We start from the raw sequence: 16,265 nt of genomic DNA on the forward strand, positions 1-16,265 counted from the left end.
ACCCTCCCCACGCCCCGACCCTCGACCCCCCGTCTCTACACCCGCCGCTAATCCTCGACCGAACACAATCTGATAAAATTCGCGCCAGCTACGAAATACGAATGTTACGCAAAGCGATTCGGCACTACGACACGCCGATAATGAATGGCCGGCCGTTAATACATAAACATTGTCACACATTGTCGCAGGCGGTGTCGACTGCTGGGGCGAGCGTAGAAGAATGCAAGTAATAAGAAAGTTATTTCCTCGACCTGGCGAAACTAGTCTCGCGAACGCATTACGGTGCGCGTTACGGCCAGGTGAATTCAAAATGACCTCTATGGGCCTGTGGCTTCTTGTGGCCTCGCTCGTCGAATGCGATGACACTTTGCGGGTTAGCAACACGACGTGACTCCGATGCTGGGAGCACGATGCCAGGATGACTAACGGTGGAGCGTCATGTACCGACTGAGCATGGATTCTTCCATACAAAATATTTAACGCAATTGATCGATTCCATTGCTGTATTATCATAGAGGTGATTTTTGTTTAACAGCATCGAGTAACGATAATTGGACCGTTGGATTGTAGATTTATTGTTGACTTACAGTAAAATGATAGATACGGTCGCGTTAACCAAAAGCACACAACATAATTACCACGGTAATGATAATGATTTCGAAAGAAAAGAACCTACGAGTTCTTTCATCAATGTAAAAGTGACTTACCAAGGCGAAGAAGTTTGTGTGGCAATCCTCGAGACTTGCACCGTTTGTTTGGTGATTTTGATGCGTCATGGTAGTCCGGGGCACTTCATTTTCATTTCACAACACTTAAAACTGATTCAATCTTAAAGAAACCACTCAAAATCTTAAAATCATCACCGACATTTAGTGAAGTTTTCACCTTTCAATGGCGACTGGAAAATGGCGGATAGGAAACAACAACCCAAGCCGATACTAGCGCAGTTGGCGGCCACAAGAAGAACTACTTTCGTCCAAAAATTTTTTAACGTTTCATTTTACGCATTGAATGTGGTTCTTTAAGAAATATAGTTATTAAACTCATTTTAGACTTATATGCTTAGAATTATGTGTAAGTTATATATAAATATTGAAATTGAAGTTATATAATATATTAATTCTCAAAATGATAAAAGTTTCAAAGCAAAAATCTAATAATGCAAATCTTGATTACATGTTATAGTGCTTAAAATGAAACGACGTTATTGTGATTTATTATGAAATAATACGTCAAAAATTTTGAGAAAAATACGCACTGAATAGTGAATTAATTAAAATATAAAATTATTTATTACACCATTACTACATTAGCAAAAGGAAGTTTAAGTAATTAATCAAGAATGTTGAGGAATTTATTACGTACTGTGACATGTAAAAATTTTCAGGTTATAATTGATATAATTTGCATGATTATTTTATGTACATTTTTAACAGGGTAAAATTATATTATTACTAAATTTTCAGATTACATCTGTTAGAAATAAGCAAGCAAAGTTTCCCAAAACTGATAAGAAACTACAAGCAGCCGCCGAATCTGTTGCAGCGAGAGGGTAAATAAATAGAAACTCTAATGTTTAATTTGTAGGAAAATCTGAATACTTTACTTAAATAAATAATAATATGAATCAATCTATAAGCTAATATAAGGGGAAGAGATAAGGGAGATATTATTACAAAAGATCCAAAAACATTGAAGTGCATCTGGTATAGCAGGTCCACCAAAATAGTTTACAGTAGCTCACTGCTCATTATAAAAGATTTGTATTCAAATTCATTTTTAGATAAATAATGATAGATTTCATTATTGAAAAATCAAGCCCTTTGGTTTCTATTGCACTGGTAGATTTTTCTATTCCAGATAAAATAAGAAATAGAAAGCTCAAAGAACGACATAGTCAGTAGTTCCTCCTAAATAATATAATCAATGTTTTATACATTTCATTCAAATGTATTTTCATTTCAGAACTATATTACAAATCTAGGTACTGGGAAATAGAGAAATTATTTATATTTTCAGATTTCTCCGACCAAATAAACCATGGGATCCACCTGCAGACATTGATAAGACAATAGTTAAGATTTGTTCAGACAGTGGACTCAAAACTGACAGTGAGCTAGATGAACTTGATGTGAAATACACTGTTTTGAAGGCATGTTATGATGCAACAGGGCATAGTGTGCCTAACTCCTTGCTGCATACAATTGAGACTGTTGGTATGTGAGGTTCTTGTCATCATTTTCAGCATATAATAGCCCACTACAGGGCCTGGCCTTTCTCTTTGAATATAGAAGTCATGAGCTTGGCCAGGATTCTACGCCCATCAATAGGGGCAGCTTTACTGAAATTGAGTATCTATTGTTACATATTAGCACTATTGAAATATTTATAATAATCCTACATACAGAATCATCAGTGGGTGAGTCCAACTCTCCAATTGGAGGATTTACACAGTGATGTAAATCCACCAATTTCAGAAACTCTGGGCTGAGAATTTCATGAATGAGAGAAAAACTCTATATTTTATAGTGTGAAACATGATCCAGGAACTTGCAATCCGAAGACTTGATTGAAAATATCATGTAGGTTTGAAGTGTTAAATGTGGTAGTGGATAAGGTACATCTTCTAAATCATTTACAATGCACATTACTTAAAGGACTCTTGTCTTCTTCAAGACAAAAGAACTTCTTGTTTCTTGTCTTGAAATATACTTAATTATGAGGATAACCATTGCCTTTAAGAGAGCAACTGGTGATTGTGAACTATTTGATAAATACTTAAAAATACATTTATTTACATTTTCAGATGACCTAAGGCGATTTTATGAAACCCCAGTTGATATAAGCACTCCTTTTGATAGTTTGAAGAAAATGGATCTGCCAAAGAATTTACATATCCAAGAGGATTATGTTCGCTTTCATCCTGGTAAATCTAATTATTGTTTATTGAAAATTTTATTAGCATTGCCTAAGAATCAAAGACTCATTCTGGGCTTTAAAAGAGATGTTACCTAAACTTGAGTGTCCTGTGATCACTGAAATGAGGCATACAGTTGCTAATATATCTGAGATTTCTTAAAAAATACTTGAGTTCATAAGAATGTGTATTAGCTTTGTAGCTAGTAAAACCGAAGACATGACAGCTCCCAAGTTTACAAAGACATATTCCAGCAAACTTAAAGTAGCTGTATAGTACTGTGTGTTGTAAAGTCAGAAGCTTGGTATATAAGCCAAGCTTCTACTCCATTTTAGGTTTCATGAATATGCAGTCAAAAGGGATTTTAAAGTTAAATTAATAAGTCATCAGTCAAATACAGTTGTAAATAGCTATCTACTGATTTAGCTTGTTAATGTTAAAATTTTTAAGCCCATGCTGCGGCCGTGCCCCCTACTTCTACCTCTTGCTATTTTTATTGGTGGTTGATGTTAATGATTTATGTGGAATACAACAATTTGGACAATTTACAAAACTAAAAAGATTTACTTACTAAATTTCAACTACATACACAGAAATATTATAACCAAAAAATAACAAACAATTATTTTGGGTTATAATATTTCTGTGTATGTAGTTGAAAGTTAGTTTGAAGGACTATGCTGATTTAGGTTTGTTTTTTTTGAAAATGCCAATCTATAAAACTACAAGTACCTGTAATCTTATTTGATATTTTTTTGCACCTGCCTGATTTTTATTATTATTGAACAATGAAGAAGTTCTTTTGGCTAATTAAAACAATTACAGCTTAACTTAATTACATTAACAATGATGTTATTTGTTGCAGACAAAGATACCCTGTTCAATGGAAAATCTGTGTTCCCAAAAAGCTCAACAATTGTGTCTGGTCTGAAGACAAGGAAAAAGTATGAAGGCTACAGTGCCAAGAGATCATGGCCTTGATTTTGTTTAAATTCTTTATGTTATTAGCTGTTAGATATTATAATTAAATACATAATGGAACAATACGAACAGTAGTTTTAATAATCGTAGAAGATCTCTCAAATAGATACTTTGCTGTATGGTTGGCTCTCTTTCACTTTACCAAATAATATCTTGTTGTAAAATACTTGGATTTTTATATTAATTTTATGATGTTCAGCAACAAAGCTGTCTTAAGTAATTTAAGCTAAAAGTTGTCTTTACATACACTGAACTAATTTCAATGCATTATATTTATTCTATTCAGAATGGTAAAGCTTTGTAATTGCTTCAGAAGTTTAGAGTACTTTTATAGTGGTAATATTGGGTGAATCTTATCTTAATTCTACTTAAGGCAGGAGCTAACAAACAAATTAGAGATTAAATAGGTTGGTTGTGAATAGACTTTTAAGATTGTCTATAGGCAAACAGCACAGGGTGTCAGCTACACTGACATGCCAACTATTTATTGTATAAAATATTGTTGGATATGACCACATATTTATTTCCCAAGTTCATTAAAACTGAATTTTATAAGGCCTATATAAGGTCCTCTATTGGGCCAGGGTTCTTCCCTTATAGGACAGGCAATAATTGTGGAACTTAGACCTGCCATGCTGATCCAATGTGTGTTAGTGGGCCTAGGATGATTATGTACTAGTCTTTTCCCACATCAAATGTTTCTTCTTACCCTCACCCGTCTGTTTAATGGATGAAAAATATTTTATATCAAAATTAGTATCTTAAAAAATACATCGTGAGTAGCTTGCCTCAAAAACTCCTGGCCAAACTATCATTAGCGGTAGTTAATAGTGGTTACTAAAATAATCATTTGGATGGGAGACTTTAGGCTTTTTAATATAGATACCTAAATTTGATTTGAAAAACTTTTCATCCATTAAACAGATGGGTGAAGGTCGTTTCTAATTAAAATCTTCTACTATAGTTGGTCTATGGGTCTACCTTCCATAGATTCATAGTTTACCTAGTTAGTTAGTTTACATAGTTTACCTGTTAGATAAACTATGAATTGGAGGGTCCTGTCCCTGTCGTGACAGTCTTCTTATAATGGCATCTTAGAGGAGAGGAATTAAAAAATAAATTAAATTGTTAATTAGCTTCTTTATTATTCTAGACTAACTTTTTTAACCATTAGCAATATATTTATAGACATATAGTATGTATACTCATCACACATGTATACTTTTGCAGATTTTGTTATTGTTAATTACTTCTAGACACAATGAATGAGTGAAAACAGTGGTGAAATTTAAGTTGCATGTTAATGTAGTTTGTAACATTATATATCAAAATTAGTATCTTAAAAAATATATTGCGAGTAGGTTGCCTCAAAAACTCCTGACCAAACTATCATTAACGGTTAAGTTAGTAATGGTTACTAAACTAATTATTTGGCTATTATGTGATTTTAGGCAACCTGCTCGCAATGTACTTTTTAACGTAGATACCAACTAATTTAAAACACTTGAAAAGTGTTTTAAATCAGTTGGTATTTGGGCATTAACCAAGGTCTATATTGGATCTACGGGACTACCCTGCGTAGATTGATAGATTAACATAGGCGTATATAGCGGGTGGGCCGTGTGGGCCGGGCCCACCCAAGAATCGTCCAGTGCCCACCCTCGGATACTGGGCTACCGATTTGAAATTCTATGATGGACGCGGAAACACTAATAATTTTACACAAAATATAATTTAAAATATAAAATAATAACCATTACAACTTATAATAAGGTAAAACCTATAATAAAGATTTTGAAAAAAAATTAAGACCTTTACGGAACCCTAAATAAAATAAAAAGAAAAAATAACAAAATAAGTCGAGTCATATCAGAGTTCTGCGTCCACAAATATTGTTAACGAAATTTTTATATTGAGTGTCGACTCTGTTCAGTAATATGTGGGACCACCCCAGGCCCACCCCAGCCGGGCTAGCATGGGCAAGGGATAAAATTTTTATCCACCCATTATATCCACTGACTAAGGATATAAATCCACCCGTCATAGCATGACCACAAGGGAAAGACAAATTAATCCCCGATTGACATTACGCGTGGAGATCTTTTCCTCGACTATGGCATATGGAGTGGATAAAATGATATACTTTGGGACTTTTGACATTTAAACGCGATAAATTTATCCCTGTGAAGTTGATGTGGGGATAAAACTTTACTTAAAAAAACAATTATGTCTCGCATGTTTTGGTCTTTAACAATTGCTTCGCAATATGGGGTAGGGTAGGGGTAGGGTAGCGGTAGGGTAGGGGTGGGGAAGGGTTGGGGGTGGTGTAGGGGTGGGGTAGGGGGGTGGGGGGTGGGGTAGGGTTGGTGTAGGGGGGAGGGGTGGGGGAGGGGTGGGGGTGGGGTAGGGGTGGTGTAGGGGTGGGGTAGGGGGGTGGGGCGGGGGGGAAGGGTTGGTGTAGGGGAGGGGGAGGGGGGGGAGGGGGTGTTGGGGGAGGGGGAGGGGGGTTAGGGGCGGGGTAGGGGTGGGGTAGGGGGGGTAGGGTAGGGCAGGGGTAGGGTAGGGTAGGGGTAGGGCAGGGGTAGGGTAGGGGTAGGGTAGGGGTAGGGCAGGGTTAGAGGTAAAGAAGGGTAGAGTAGGGATAGAGAACAAGTGCACTTATGTCAAAACGAAGCTTGACCGGGTCCGCTAGTATGATAGATACTATAGATACCTACTACAAACCACCGCAAAAAACAATCACCAAACAAAACAATGCCAACAGAAAACAGATAAATAATATGCACAAAAAAACCAAATATTATCAAATTTACGTTTATTTCGGACTATTAATATACCTAATGCCAATTTATAAGATATATACAAATGGGTTGACAAGTCTTTCCCTCCGTTTATCCACCGGGAATATTATATCCACCGACGTGCCCATGCGCGGTGAGTGGATAAAACGAGTGTGGGGGATAAACGTTTTATCCTCTCCCCGTGGATAAATTTCTCCCTTGCCCGTGCTAGCCCTGCGGAAGTAATCCTAGATTCGCCAATCTAGATTAACTTTGATCTAAAATACTTTTTATCCAGTAAACAAGTGGGTGAAGGTCATTTCTAATTCAGATACATATATATATATATATATATAACTACATGATTACATACTTAATCATGTAGTTATACAAAACAATTTCAATGCACATTTTTATGGTATAGTATAGTAATACATAATTTTATAGTATTTTATACATTTAAAATGCGTTTTATTACTAAACGTTTCCGTAAACTTAGTTAAATGTCTGTTGACAGTTGAGTGACAGTGACACTGACTGATGGTCTGTGTTCGTGATCGCGAGTTGATGATAAATGGTTAAAATTAAAATGATTTTTTTACAAAGAAATTGAATGTTTCTGATGTTAATTAGGTTAAAATATAAAGGAATGATTTCAGAATATAAAAATGAATATACTACTGATATTGTGTTTTATATTTATCGTTATTTATTCATGTGTTTCATGGTAAGTCCATTCGATACAAATGTTTGTTTTGACTTTTGTTTTATTTTCATACCAAAATTGCCGGGATATACAACAGTTGTAGTACTATTGAATTACTTTAATATTCCAGACTTGTTCTCTACTATTTATACTTTATTACAACTACAAAATTAGTCGTGAAATACATTAATTAAGCGTTTCGTTCCTTGTATCTCGGCTAAATAACTTTCTAATTAGACTAATAATTGAGGCTGTTTGAAAGAGAGATACCTTGAACTTAACCAAATATATCGGTATGTAATGTTTCTTGAATGTACAATTAGCAACATACCTGGAATTGAGAGTGTACGCTGTTGTAATTTGAATTTATCTAGAACATATTGTTTTCTTCATCATACTATTTTAAAATTAGGGCTCTGCTCATCATACCAATGCAAAAATTTACAATCTGTCTTATTGCAAAGATTACTGAACTGAAGTAACAGTTAAATGAATATTATTTAAATGGGTACATACAACAATAAAATGTTGAGATCTTTAATGTCAATGTTCAACTTCGCATCTCGCAAACTTCAGTCCCGCCAAGACCACAATACATGCAACTGGGTCGAAATATCAATATCAAAAATCTCGTCAATTTATTGTGGTATGTACCCGTTTAAATAATATTCGTAATGAACAACCACGAAATAAGTTTAAAATCATTTGTATATAACTAAGTGAATAAAATGCTTTCTTCAAATATAAAATATCTGATTAAAATATAAAATTGTGTTATAACTGTTTCAGGTTGGTGCCTGCTTTATTGTCATGGCTTTTCAAAAGAAAATATTACATAAAACTAAAAATTGGTAGAATAGCTGTACCAAAACTTATTTTGCGAGATGTAAGCCTCTCAAAAGATGGCTATTCAATAGTAAGTGTTATACAGATGAGTGAAGTAGAAGTAAAGAACAACTTATCTACTTTAGAAGAGAGATCTTGAGCACATAATTATTGCTGAAAATGCATTTTCATATATACCTAGACAAAGGCTTCGCTAGCCCATAGTTGTTTTATGGTAGATGAAATACCTTGAGCAAGTCTTAGGACTGGTGGCCTTTAAGGTGTAGGTTAAAGGGATCCCTTTAGATTGAATTAACATGCACCTCGTCTGCCCGACATATTCTCCATGCCCATACTAAACAATATAAGATCAATAATTACATCACAAAATATTATTGCACAAAATCGATAATGTGACTAGCAGCGTGACAGCGTTCAAAGCGCAAAGCACAAAAGATATGGCAAATATATATATTTTTTTAAACTTAAGGACTTTGGATGTTTTGCACTTGTCTATATTTTTTTAATCTGACCCTACCTGCTCCTAGGCGTCATCCTCGTACCTACATGTTGAAGATCTTAATTAATGTCAAAATCTCCTAGAGCTTAATAAATAAAAACAATGGTAATATAATAAATATGTAACACTATACAATATTTTATAATGTTTTTAGCACATAGAAGAAGTGTCATTCAAAAGTAGTTTCTTTAACTCTGAAATTAACAAACTTTTATCTGTGGTCATAAAGAACTTAGAGTTAACCAACAATATAGAGGAAAAGCGTAGTGCTGTTGTTGAAACTATTTTAAAGCCTTTGCTATCTAAACAAAATTCAAACTCAAGGTCCGATGGATTTGTGGATGAACCGAATTTTAATTTGAATAATGAACTGGCGGATTTGGGAAAACGAAAGTTATTGGATTTTAGAAATAAGAAACTACCTCCAAGTCTTATTATGTTCGCACAGGTATGTATCATTATTATCATCAGCATACTTTAAGGACCCGCAACAGGACTAGGCCTTAAAGAAAGATAGTCTCCTTATAGGAGCTCACACTGACACCCACCATGCAGTTCCAATGCTGGTTGGTAGGCTAATGTTTCCCTCATTAACAACTCTCATTGTGTAACTAAATACTATACATAAATTGTTGTTGTACCTGGCCTACCTGGAAAGATTTAAGTGGCTACCACAATATATTTAAAGTGGTAAAAGGATACACAGATTATGTGAAGACCTGTAAAGCAGCTACACCAATATGAAGAAGTAGAAATTATATCTTGACTTATTTCAGTTCATGGGAGTGCACATATTCAATGCCACAGTATTAATAAATGATACAAGTAGCAATGCTTGGTCTCTCCACGCCTCAGCATCAGAGCTGCATGCGGATGGTGCGGCGGGCGGACCTGCCAGAGCTCTAGTCTTCTCTGCCAACATAGTTGATGCCACCACCAAGCTTGTGAGCAACAGACGGTGTCTCGCTGAGGCGTCGTGTAGTGTATTGATCGAGGGAACTGTGAAGGCTGATGGACCTTTGAATGTGGAGGTTAGTTGGATTTTGAGATTTGTGCTAACAGAGCAAAAGATATTTGTAGTGTGTTGGGTGTGTTTGTGTTCTCCCAAATCAATTATGCTCATTGTTTAAGCCTACAAAACTATGTTATTCGTTATTATATCAAAAACTACTATCAAAATACTTTTTTGTTGTGAATATTTGCATTATTATCATATGTTTTCTATTAAAAGTGAAAATTTGACACAGGTGTAATATTTGTAGCAAAATAAACAACAAATTGTGCTTTATAATCTAATTACTTAATTAATATAAAGTAAAATAACTCCTAAAACAAGGCCTACTTTAATTCAATACTTTATGATGTTTACCACAATATATTATATCTGCAGAATGCAATTTTTTTCAACCAAATTATTATCATCTATACAGTTTAGATTTTTCAGTTCAAACAGGTATTTTTTGTTGTAGAAAATTCACACAGTAGTTAGCAATCCCACAGTGAGTCTACTGGATGAGCTGTACAGTTTCTTACAAAAGAACAAAAAGAGGAAACGCAAGTCAATGGGATACTTCGAAGAAGACCATTATAATACTCTCTTACTGAGACTCTCACCCGCCATACCAAAGGTATGTTTTGTGTTATAAAGCCTCACCAGCTCCATCTCTCACCAGGCCACTCGGCTTTATGATTAAGACACATTGCTTAAATCTGGTGTCTGGTTCAATCCAAACACATTAGAATATTTAATAGTTAAAGATACAAAAAAAATCTTATATTTTGTTAGTATATACTACAAACACTTGTTTTTGATTTTCACCTAAAAATATATAGCTAGTGTAGGTCCTGTTCTTAGGAATGGATACAGACATAAATATAGCTTTTGACACTCATAAATAAGGTGGCTTTCTATTGGCAAAATAATTTTCAAAGCTGATGCAGAGATTAACTCGCAAACATATAAACTAGCTTTATAATACTAGTATTATATATAAATACTAGCTGACGCCACGCGGTTTCACCCGCGTGGTTCCCGTTCCGTAGGAATACGGGGATAAAATATAGCCTATAACCTTCCTCGATAAATGGGCTATCTAACACTGAAAGAATTTTTCAAATCGGACCAGTAGTTCCTGAGATTAGCGCGTTCAATAAAACAAACAAACAACCAAACTCTTCAGCTTTATAATATTAGTATAGATTATGTACACGTCACATTCTAAACATATTTCAGTAGATAATGATCATGAAATAAGACTAGAGATTCAGTTAATAAATAAATAAAATTAATTAAATTCATATTCACTGCAATACTTTTCTACCTTTCAGATATTTAGTTTAAAGATAGATACAACGAAAATCACTTGTATAGACAACACCACCAAGACAAGTTTTGAAACATCAGTGCAGAGTTTACAAGTAAGGAAAAAATTCACGTTGCTTTTGTATAATATAAGGTAAAATTGTAATTTGTATTGTAATTTTGAAGGTAAACTCCCGATTCAGCGCGGCCTCTGTTGTGGTGGGCCCGAACGGCGCAGAAGTCGTAGGGCTCCCGCAGGTGTATGTCGCCTTCCAGATGGATCAAGTTCAGTTGATAGCGAGTGGCGAGACGCTGATGTTCCTTAACAAGTTGAAATTGGATGCTAAGGTCAGAATTACTTATAATAAAACTTTATTACGAATTCTGTATTTTTCTATCTTTAAAATGACCGCGCATTATGCTGAAAGTACTGAATGGATTCAAATAAAACTTATAGCCGTCGTCGCGTCCGTTTGTTAAGAGGTAAGAAAATTTTCGAATATTCCCTATAATTACTTTTACATTAACGAACTTCACTTACTTCTATTATCCAAAAGAAAGTCACGCCATAATCTTTCAAGCCGTTACAGAGATATATTTCGGCTAAAAAACAGATGAAAAATATAACAAATTGTATATTTGATATATGCCTACTTAGTAAAAAGTTGTTAATTTAATATTACAAGCCGACTTCAATCTATACTTCTATACTAATATTATAAAGAGGTAAAGTTTGTAAGTTTGTAAGTTTGTCACATTTTTTAAATGGGGTAATCTTCGGAACTACTGGTCCGATTTTAAAAATTCTTTCACCAGTAGAATGCTACATTATCGGGGAGTGCTATAGGCTATATTTTATATTGGTATCATATATATTAGCCGAGTTATCACAGTTTTTGTCATACAGGTCGGACCGAAAATCCTCTCAGGCAGACTTATTCGCATGCGCTGCCTTAACCATTGTGTAAAATTGAAATTAATGTATGGAGGCTTTATGTATCTTTAAAAGTTCTACAAAAAAGTCCGCGACACCATATACCTATCTTCTATACATTAGCAGATATAGTACCTTTTGTGTTTTAAAAATTATAAATTTTATATACTTAGGTTTGCGTCATTATTTATGCTACTTAACTTAAATCCTTATCAAAATAAATTATTTAATAATCACAAGGATGTTATGGAGATAAGATTTGCCCTTTATAGTATGTTAATTAGTTAAATAGTTTCGGAGATAATACAAAATTTCTAAAAGGCGGAATGCCGCTTATGTTTAAGCGCCAACCGCCAAATTAAGTTGAACCTTCCTCTATAGGTTTCTACGTATTTTATAGGGATCAGCATTTTTGGTTACTAAACTCTATGTAGGCGTTTTATCCATTTACCAATAGATGGCGTTGAGCAAAAACACCATATTTTTGTACGGCGCTAGGGAGATTTATGCCGACTACATGATGATCGAAATTGATTGATTGTTGGTGTTGGTGGTGAAAAATTTACTTAGATTTTGGCAAGTCGATGTTAATTGTTAATTAGTGTTGGGTAGGACATGACTTGAAAAAGAGTTTGTAAGTGTTGCCTCTTTTTTGTACCGAGGCAGTACAATGTCCCACTTCAAATGAGGCGAGGCGTACTGAAGCTTGGCACTACATTTGAATTTTGAAGTAACGAATACAAATGTCATATTTGAACTTTGTTTGAAGCAACGTGTACAAATGTCATGTTTGTACTAGTACAATAATATAGCTTAGTAATCATAGATTTACGATTCGGTACAAGTATTCTATGTTAGTAATAGTTTGTCTTACATACTGATATTAAATGCCAAACTTATTTTTAACCTATATAAAATAGATCGATTCACCTTGGTTATTATATTTCAGTTTTTAAATTATTAAGTAATTTTTATTTTTATAAAATGTCAATTGAATAAATCCAAATTCAAAAAATAATATTTCTAAACGCATCGTATACTATTTCCGTCGCGTTAAGGGATATAGTACAAAATTATATGACAGGACCACAGAATGACGTCCCATTCGACTTTTGTACTAGTGTCTCGCTTTCTCTCGCGTACGGGTAAAGCAACTACCGCGACAGAAAATGTGAAGTAGTACATTTTTAAATGTTGAGCCGCTCTTACATTGTGACGTCATGTACGGGACAAACGTCCTGCCTCTTGTATGTCCTACTCAACGCTATTGTTAATGAATATGTTTTACTTCTAGGCACGTAGCCACGTACCACGTAGGTAGTTAAAGTTAGCTAGGTACTGTTTGTCGGACTCTGTCTATTTACGTATTTGCTTTTTAGATTTAGAAATAGAGATTAGAGATTAGAGACATCTGACATACTTTAAGTTTTAATTTATAGTTTAGATACGTCGTACTTTCTTTGTTTAGGTTCAGGACCAGGTTCAGGTAATCAGGTTTAAACTTTAAATTCAAATAAATAATTTGTAATTTTATTTTATTCGTTTCGTTTCGACTTTCGACTTTCGTCATACGTATTTCGTGTAATTAGTTATTATTTCGTTTTATGGTATTATTTCGATTGTTGTGTATATAAATTAATTAAAACTTAGTAAGTGTAATTATAGTGTTTTGTGTTAACTTAATTTTGTAAAAGATATGCATACGTAGTCTATACTAATATTATAAAGAGGTAAAGTTTGTAAGTTTGTCACATTTTTTAAATGGGGTAATCTTCGGAACTACTGGTCCGATTTTAAAAATTCTTTCACCAGTAGAATGCTACATTATCGGGGAGTGCTATAGGTTATATTTTATATTGGTATCATATATATTAGCCGAGTTATCACAGTTTTTGTCATACAGGTCGGACTGAAAATCCTCTTATACAGACTTATTCGCATGCGCTGCCTTAACTATTGTGTAAAATTGAAATTAATATATGGAGACTTTATGTATCTTTAAAAGTTCTACAAAAAAGTCCGCGACACCATATATCTATCTTCTATATATTAGCTGATATATAGAAGAAAAAAGGCCTTTTGTGTTGTAAAAATTATTAATTTTATATACTTAGGTTTACGTCATTATTTATACAACTAAACTTTAATCCTTATTAAAATAAATTATTTAATAATCACAAGGGTATTATGGAGATAAGATTTGCCCTTTAAAGTATGTTAATTACTTAAATAGTTTCGGAGATAATACAAAATTTCTAAAAGACGCAGAAATTCCACTATATGACGCCCGGCGCTTTCATTTACGTAGTTCCCGTTCCCGTGTGAATATGGGGATCAAACATAGCCTTGGACACTCGCAAATAACGTAGCTTTCTATTGGTAAAACAATTTTCCAAATCGGTCCAGTAGATCCAGAGATTACCTCCTACAACCACACGAACTTTACCCCTTTATATTATTAGCATAGAAGTCTCTATTTCTCTTGGTCATACCACCACTCTCGAAGGACTGGACCGATTTTGCTAAGGGTAGGAGTAAGATAGAGAAGTTACAGGGTAGGTTAGGGTACGGGTAGGGAAGCGTAGGGGTAGTGTAGGGGTAGGGTAGGTTTAGGGCCGGGTTTAGGGTAGTGGTAGGGTCGGGGTAGAGGTAGGGTAGTGGTAGGGTAGAGGTACGGGTAGGATAGGGAAGTGGCAGGGTAGGGGTAGGATAGGCGTGAGATAGGGGTACGGGTGGGATAGGGGTAGGAAAGGGATAGGGTACGGGGAGGGTACGGGTAGGATTGGGGTAGGGTATAGGTAAGGTAGGGGTAGGGTAGGGGTAGGGTTGGGGCAGTGGTAGGGTTGGGGTAGTGATAGGGTAGGGGTATGGTAGGGGTAGGGTAGGTTAGGTTAGGTTAGGGGGTAGTAGTAAAATTGACATCGAATTTTACGCAGACGAAGTCGCGGGCGTCCGCTAGTATTATATATTTTGTTTTTAGTTGGAGAAGGGTGTGCTAAACCTGTACCTCATAATCAGCACCCTGAACCTGACGTACAACCACAGCAACGCCTTCCACTGGTACAGGGCAGCGCAGCGAATGAACAAGTCCAAACCGTTGCAAGTTGTGGAACCAACTGAAGGAGGTTAGTTGGTTTACTCTTACATTCTGACAGGTTTGGTTAGAGAACACTCCTTCACACCATGATTTTGAATATGTGTTAAAAGTATAATATCCTGAGTATGATTTTATTTAACTGGGTGGCCTTGGACGCTGTTTTTTGCGGAGTATAGCATAATAAAACCAAACCAAAGCTAAACTTGTTAATAAATAAAAATGTATTACTAAGGGAAAAACTAGAGAACCGCTCTCGAATTTTCATTTCAATTTTGTTCAGCCAGAGACGAATATCTTAGCATTCCATGGATTCTCGAACAGAGTCCTGGACTGTGGATGTAGGGTTAAGGAATTCCTTGACTCACTCCCCTCCTCCTTTCGTGTTGTTCTCCCTGCCTAACCAAAGTGGTTTGGTAAGATCCAATTAGAGTAGCTAGCTAGACGCCATTCTTCACATTTTTATAATAACACCGTAATAAAGGTGTATACAAAAATTCAGCTCACTAGGAATTTTTCCCAAGATAAAACCTAAAACGGCTGGACTATAATATATATCAAATGATTGTGCAGCGTGGAGCACGGAGTCGTGGTGGGCGCGCGTGGCGTGCAGCTGCGCGGTGCAGGGCTGCGCCGAGCTGCGCGGCGTGTCGCTGCGCGCCGTGCGCTCCAGCGCGCCCGAGCACGCCGCGCGCGCGCTGGCGGCCGGCTGCAGCGGGCTGAAGGTCAAACTGGACCAGCTGTTGGACACCAGAGGTAATTATCATAAGCCTTTTCTAGGACTGGTCATCTTCAAATGATGTACAATAAGCTGCCCCTGTAGGCCTAGCATGCGGCAACGACATATCCCGTTAAGAGAACAATACATATTGACCAATAGTGGCGGAGTTGAAATACCGTTCTCTCTTTAGTTGCCTTGGCATAGGCTTTGCAAAGGGAGCGACATTTTCGATTCCGGTGTTATTGGTCGACATATATCTTTCTCTAATCTCAAGATTTGGCGCGCGCCTTATACCTATTTTACTAGTTATAAACATTTAAATGACGTATAACCCTCCTACGGTCTCAAATGTAATAGAACAGTAGTTTTAACTATAATATAATTAAATAAACTATATCTTATCTCAAAACTATTGATAATTTGATGAAACTTCCACTGTTCCCAAAGTTGGAGTATGTTCCATACATGTCACAAGTATTATTTGT

At 35.6% G+C, this 16,265-nt stretch overlaps 3 protein-coding genes across 5 annotated transcripts in view; 2 read left to right on the plus strand and 1 right to left on the minus strand.

The window, feature by feature from the left end:
• LOC112050883 (mediator of RNA polymerase II transcription subunit 13) overlaps nucleotides 1-964 on the minus strand; it is a 123,507-nt gene extending 122,543 nt beyond the window's left edge. The window contains exon 1 of one of the 3 annotated variants that reach the window (XM_052881863.1): nucleotides 708-964. In XM_052881863.1, the coding sequence (XP_052737823.1) occupies nucleotides 708-776 (69 nt within the window). In that variant the 5' untranslated portion in view covers nucleotides 777-964. The remainder of the gene's footprint in view (nucleotides 1-707) is intronic. The other 2 variants (XM_052881862.1, XM_052881864.1) reach the window with 2 other exon arrangements.
• Nucleotides 965-1,194: 230 nt separating this feature from the next.
• Nucleotides 1,195-3,963, plus strand: LOC112051397 (39S ribosomal protein L50, mitochondrial). Its single transcript, XM_024090023.2, has 5 exons — nucleotides 1,195-1,387; nucleotides 1,467-1,552; nucleotides 2,020-2,216; nucleotides 2,807-2,926; nucleotides 3,783-3,963. Exons 1-5 carry the CDS (start codon nucleotides 1,343-1,345, stop codon nucleotides 3,896-3,898), a joined length of 564 nt encoding a protein of 187 aa, XP_023945791.1. The 5' UTR covers nucleotides 1,195-1,342; the 3' UTR covers nucleotides 3,899-3,963.
• Nucleotides 3,964-7,187: 3,224 nt separating this feature from the next.
• LOC112050879 (protein hobbit) overlaps nucleotides 7,188-16,265 on the plus strand; it is a 33,090-nt gene continuing 24,012 nt past the window's right edge. Inside the window, exons 1-9 of the mRNA XM_052881858.1 lie at nucleotides 7,188-7,405; nucleotides 8,174-8,300; nucleotides 8,884-9,177; nucleotides 9,506-9,760; nucleotides 10,199-10,357; nucleotides 11,058-11,147; nucleotides 11,218-11,379; nucleotides 14,946-15,090; nucleotides 15,633-15,815. Of these exons, the coding sequence (XP_052737818.1) occupies nucleotides 7,347-7,405; nucleotides 8,174-8,300; nucleotides 8,884-9,177; nucleotides 9,506-9,760; nucleotides 10,199-10,357; nucleotides 11,058-11,147; nucleotides 11,218-11,379; nucleotides 14,946-15,090; nucleotides 15,633-15,815 (1,474 nt within the window). The 5' untranslated portion in view covers nucleotides 7,188-7,346. The remainder of the gene's footprint in view (nucleotides 7,406-8,173; nucleotides 8,301-8,883; nucleotides 9,178-9,505; nucleotides 9,761-10,198; nucleotides 10,358-11,057; nucleotides 11,148-11,217; nucleotides 11,380-14,945; nucleotides 15,091-15,632; nucleotides 15,816-16,265) is intronic.

The sequence above is a fragment of the Bicyclus anynana genome, chromosome 5, assembly GCF_947172395.1.
Source record: "Bicyclus anynana chromosome 5, ilBicAnyn1.1, whole genome shotgun sequence".
Classification (NCBI taxonomy): domain Eukaryota; kingdom Metazoa; phylum Arthropoda; class Insecta; order Lepidoptera; family Nymphalidae; genus Bicyclus; species Bicyclus anynana.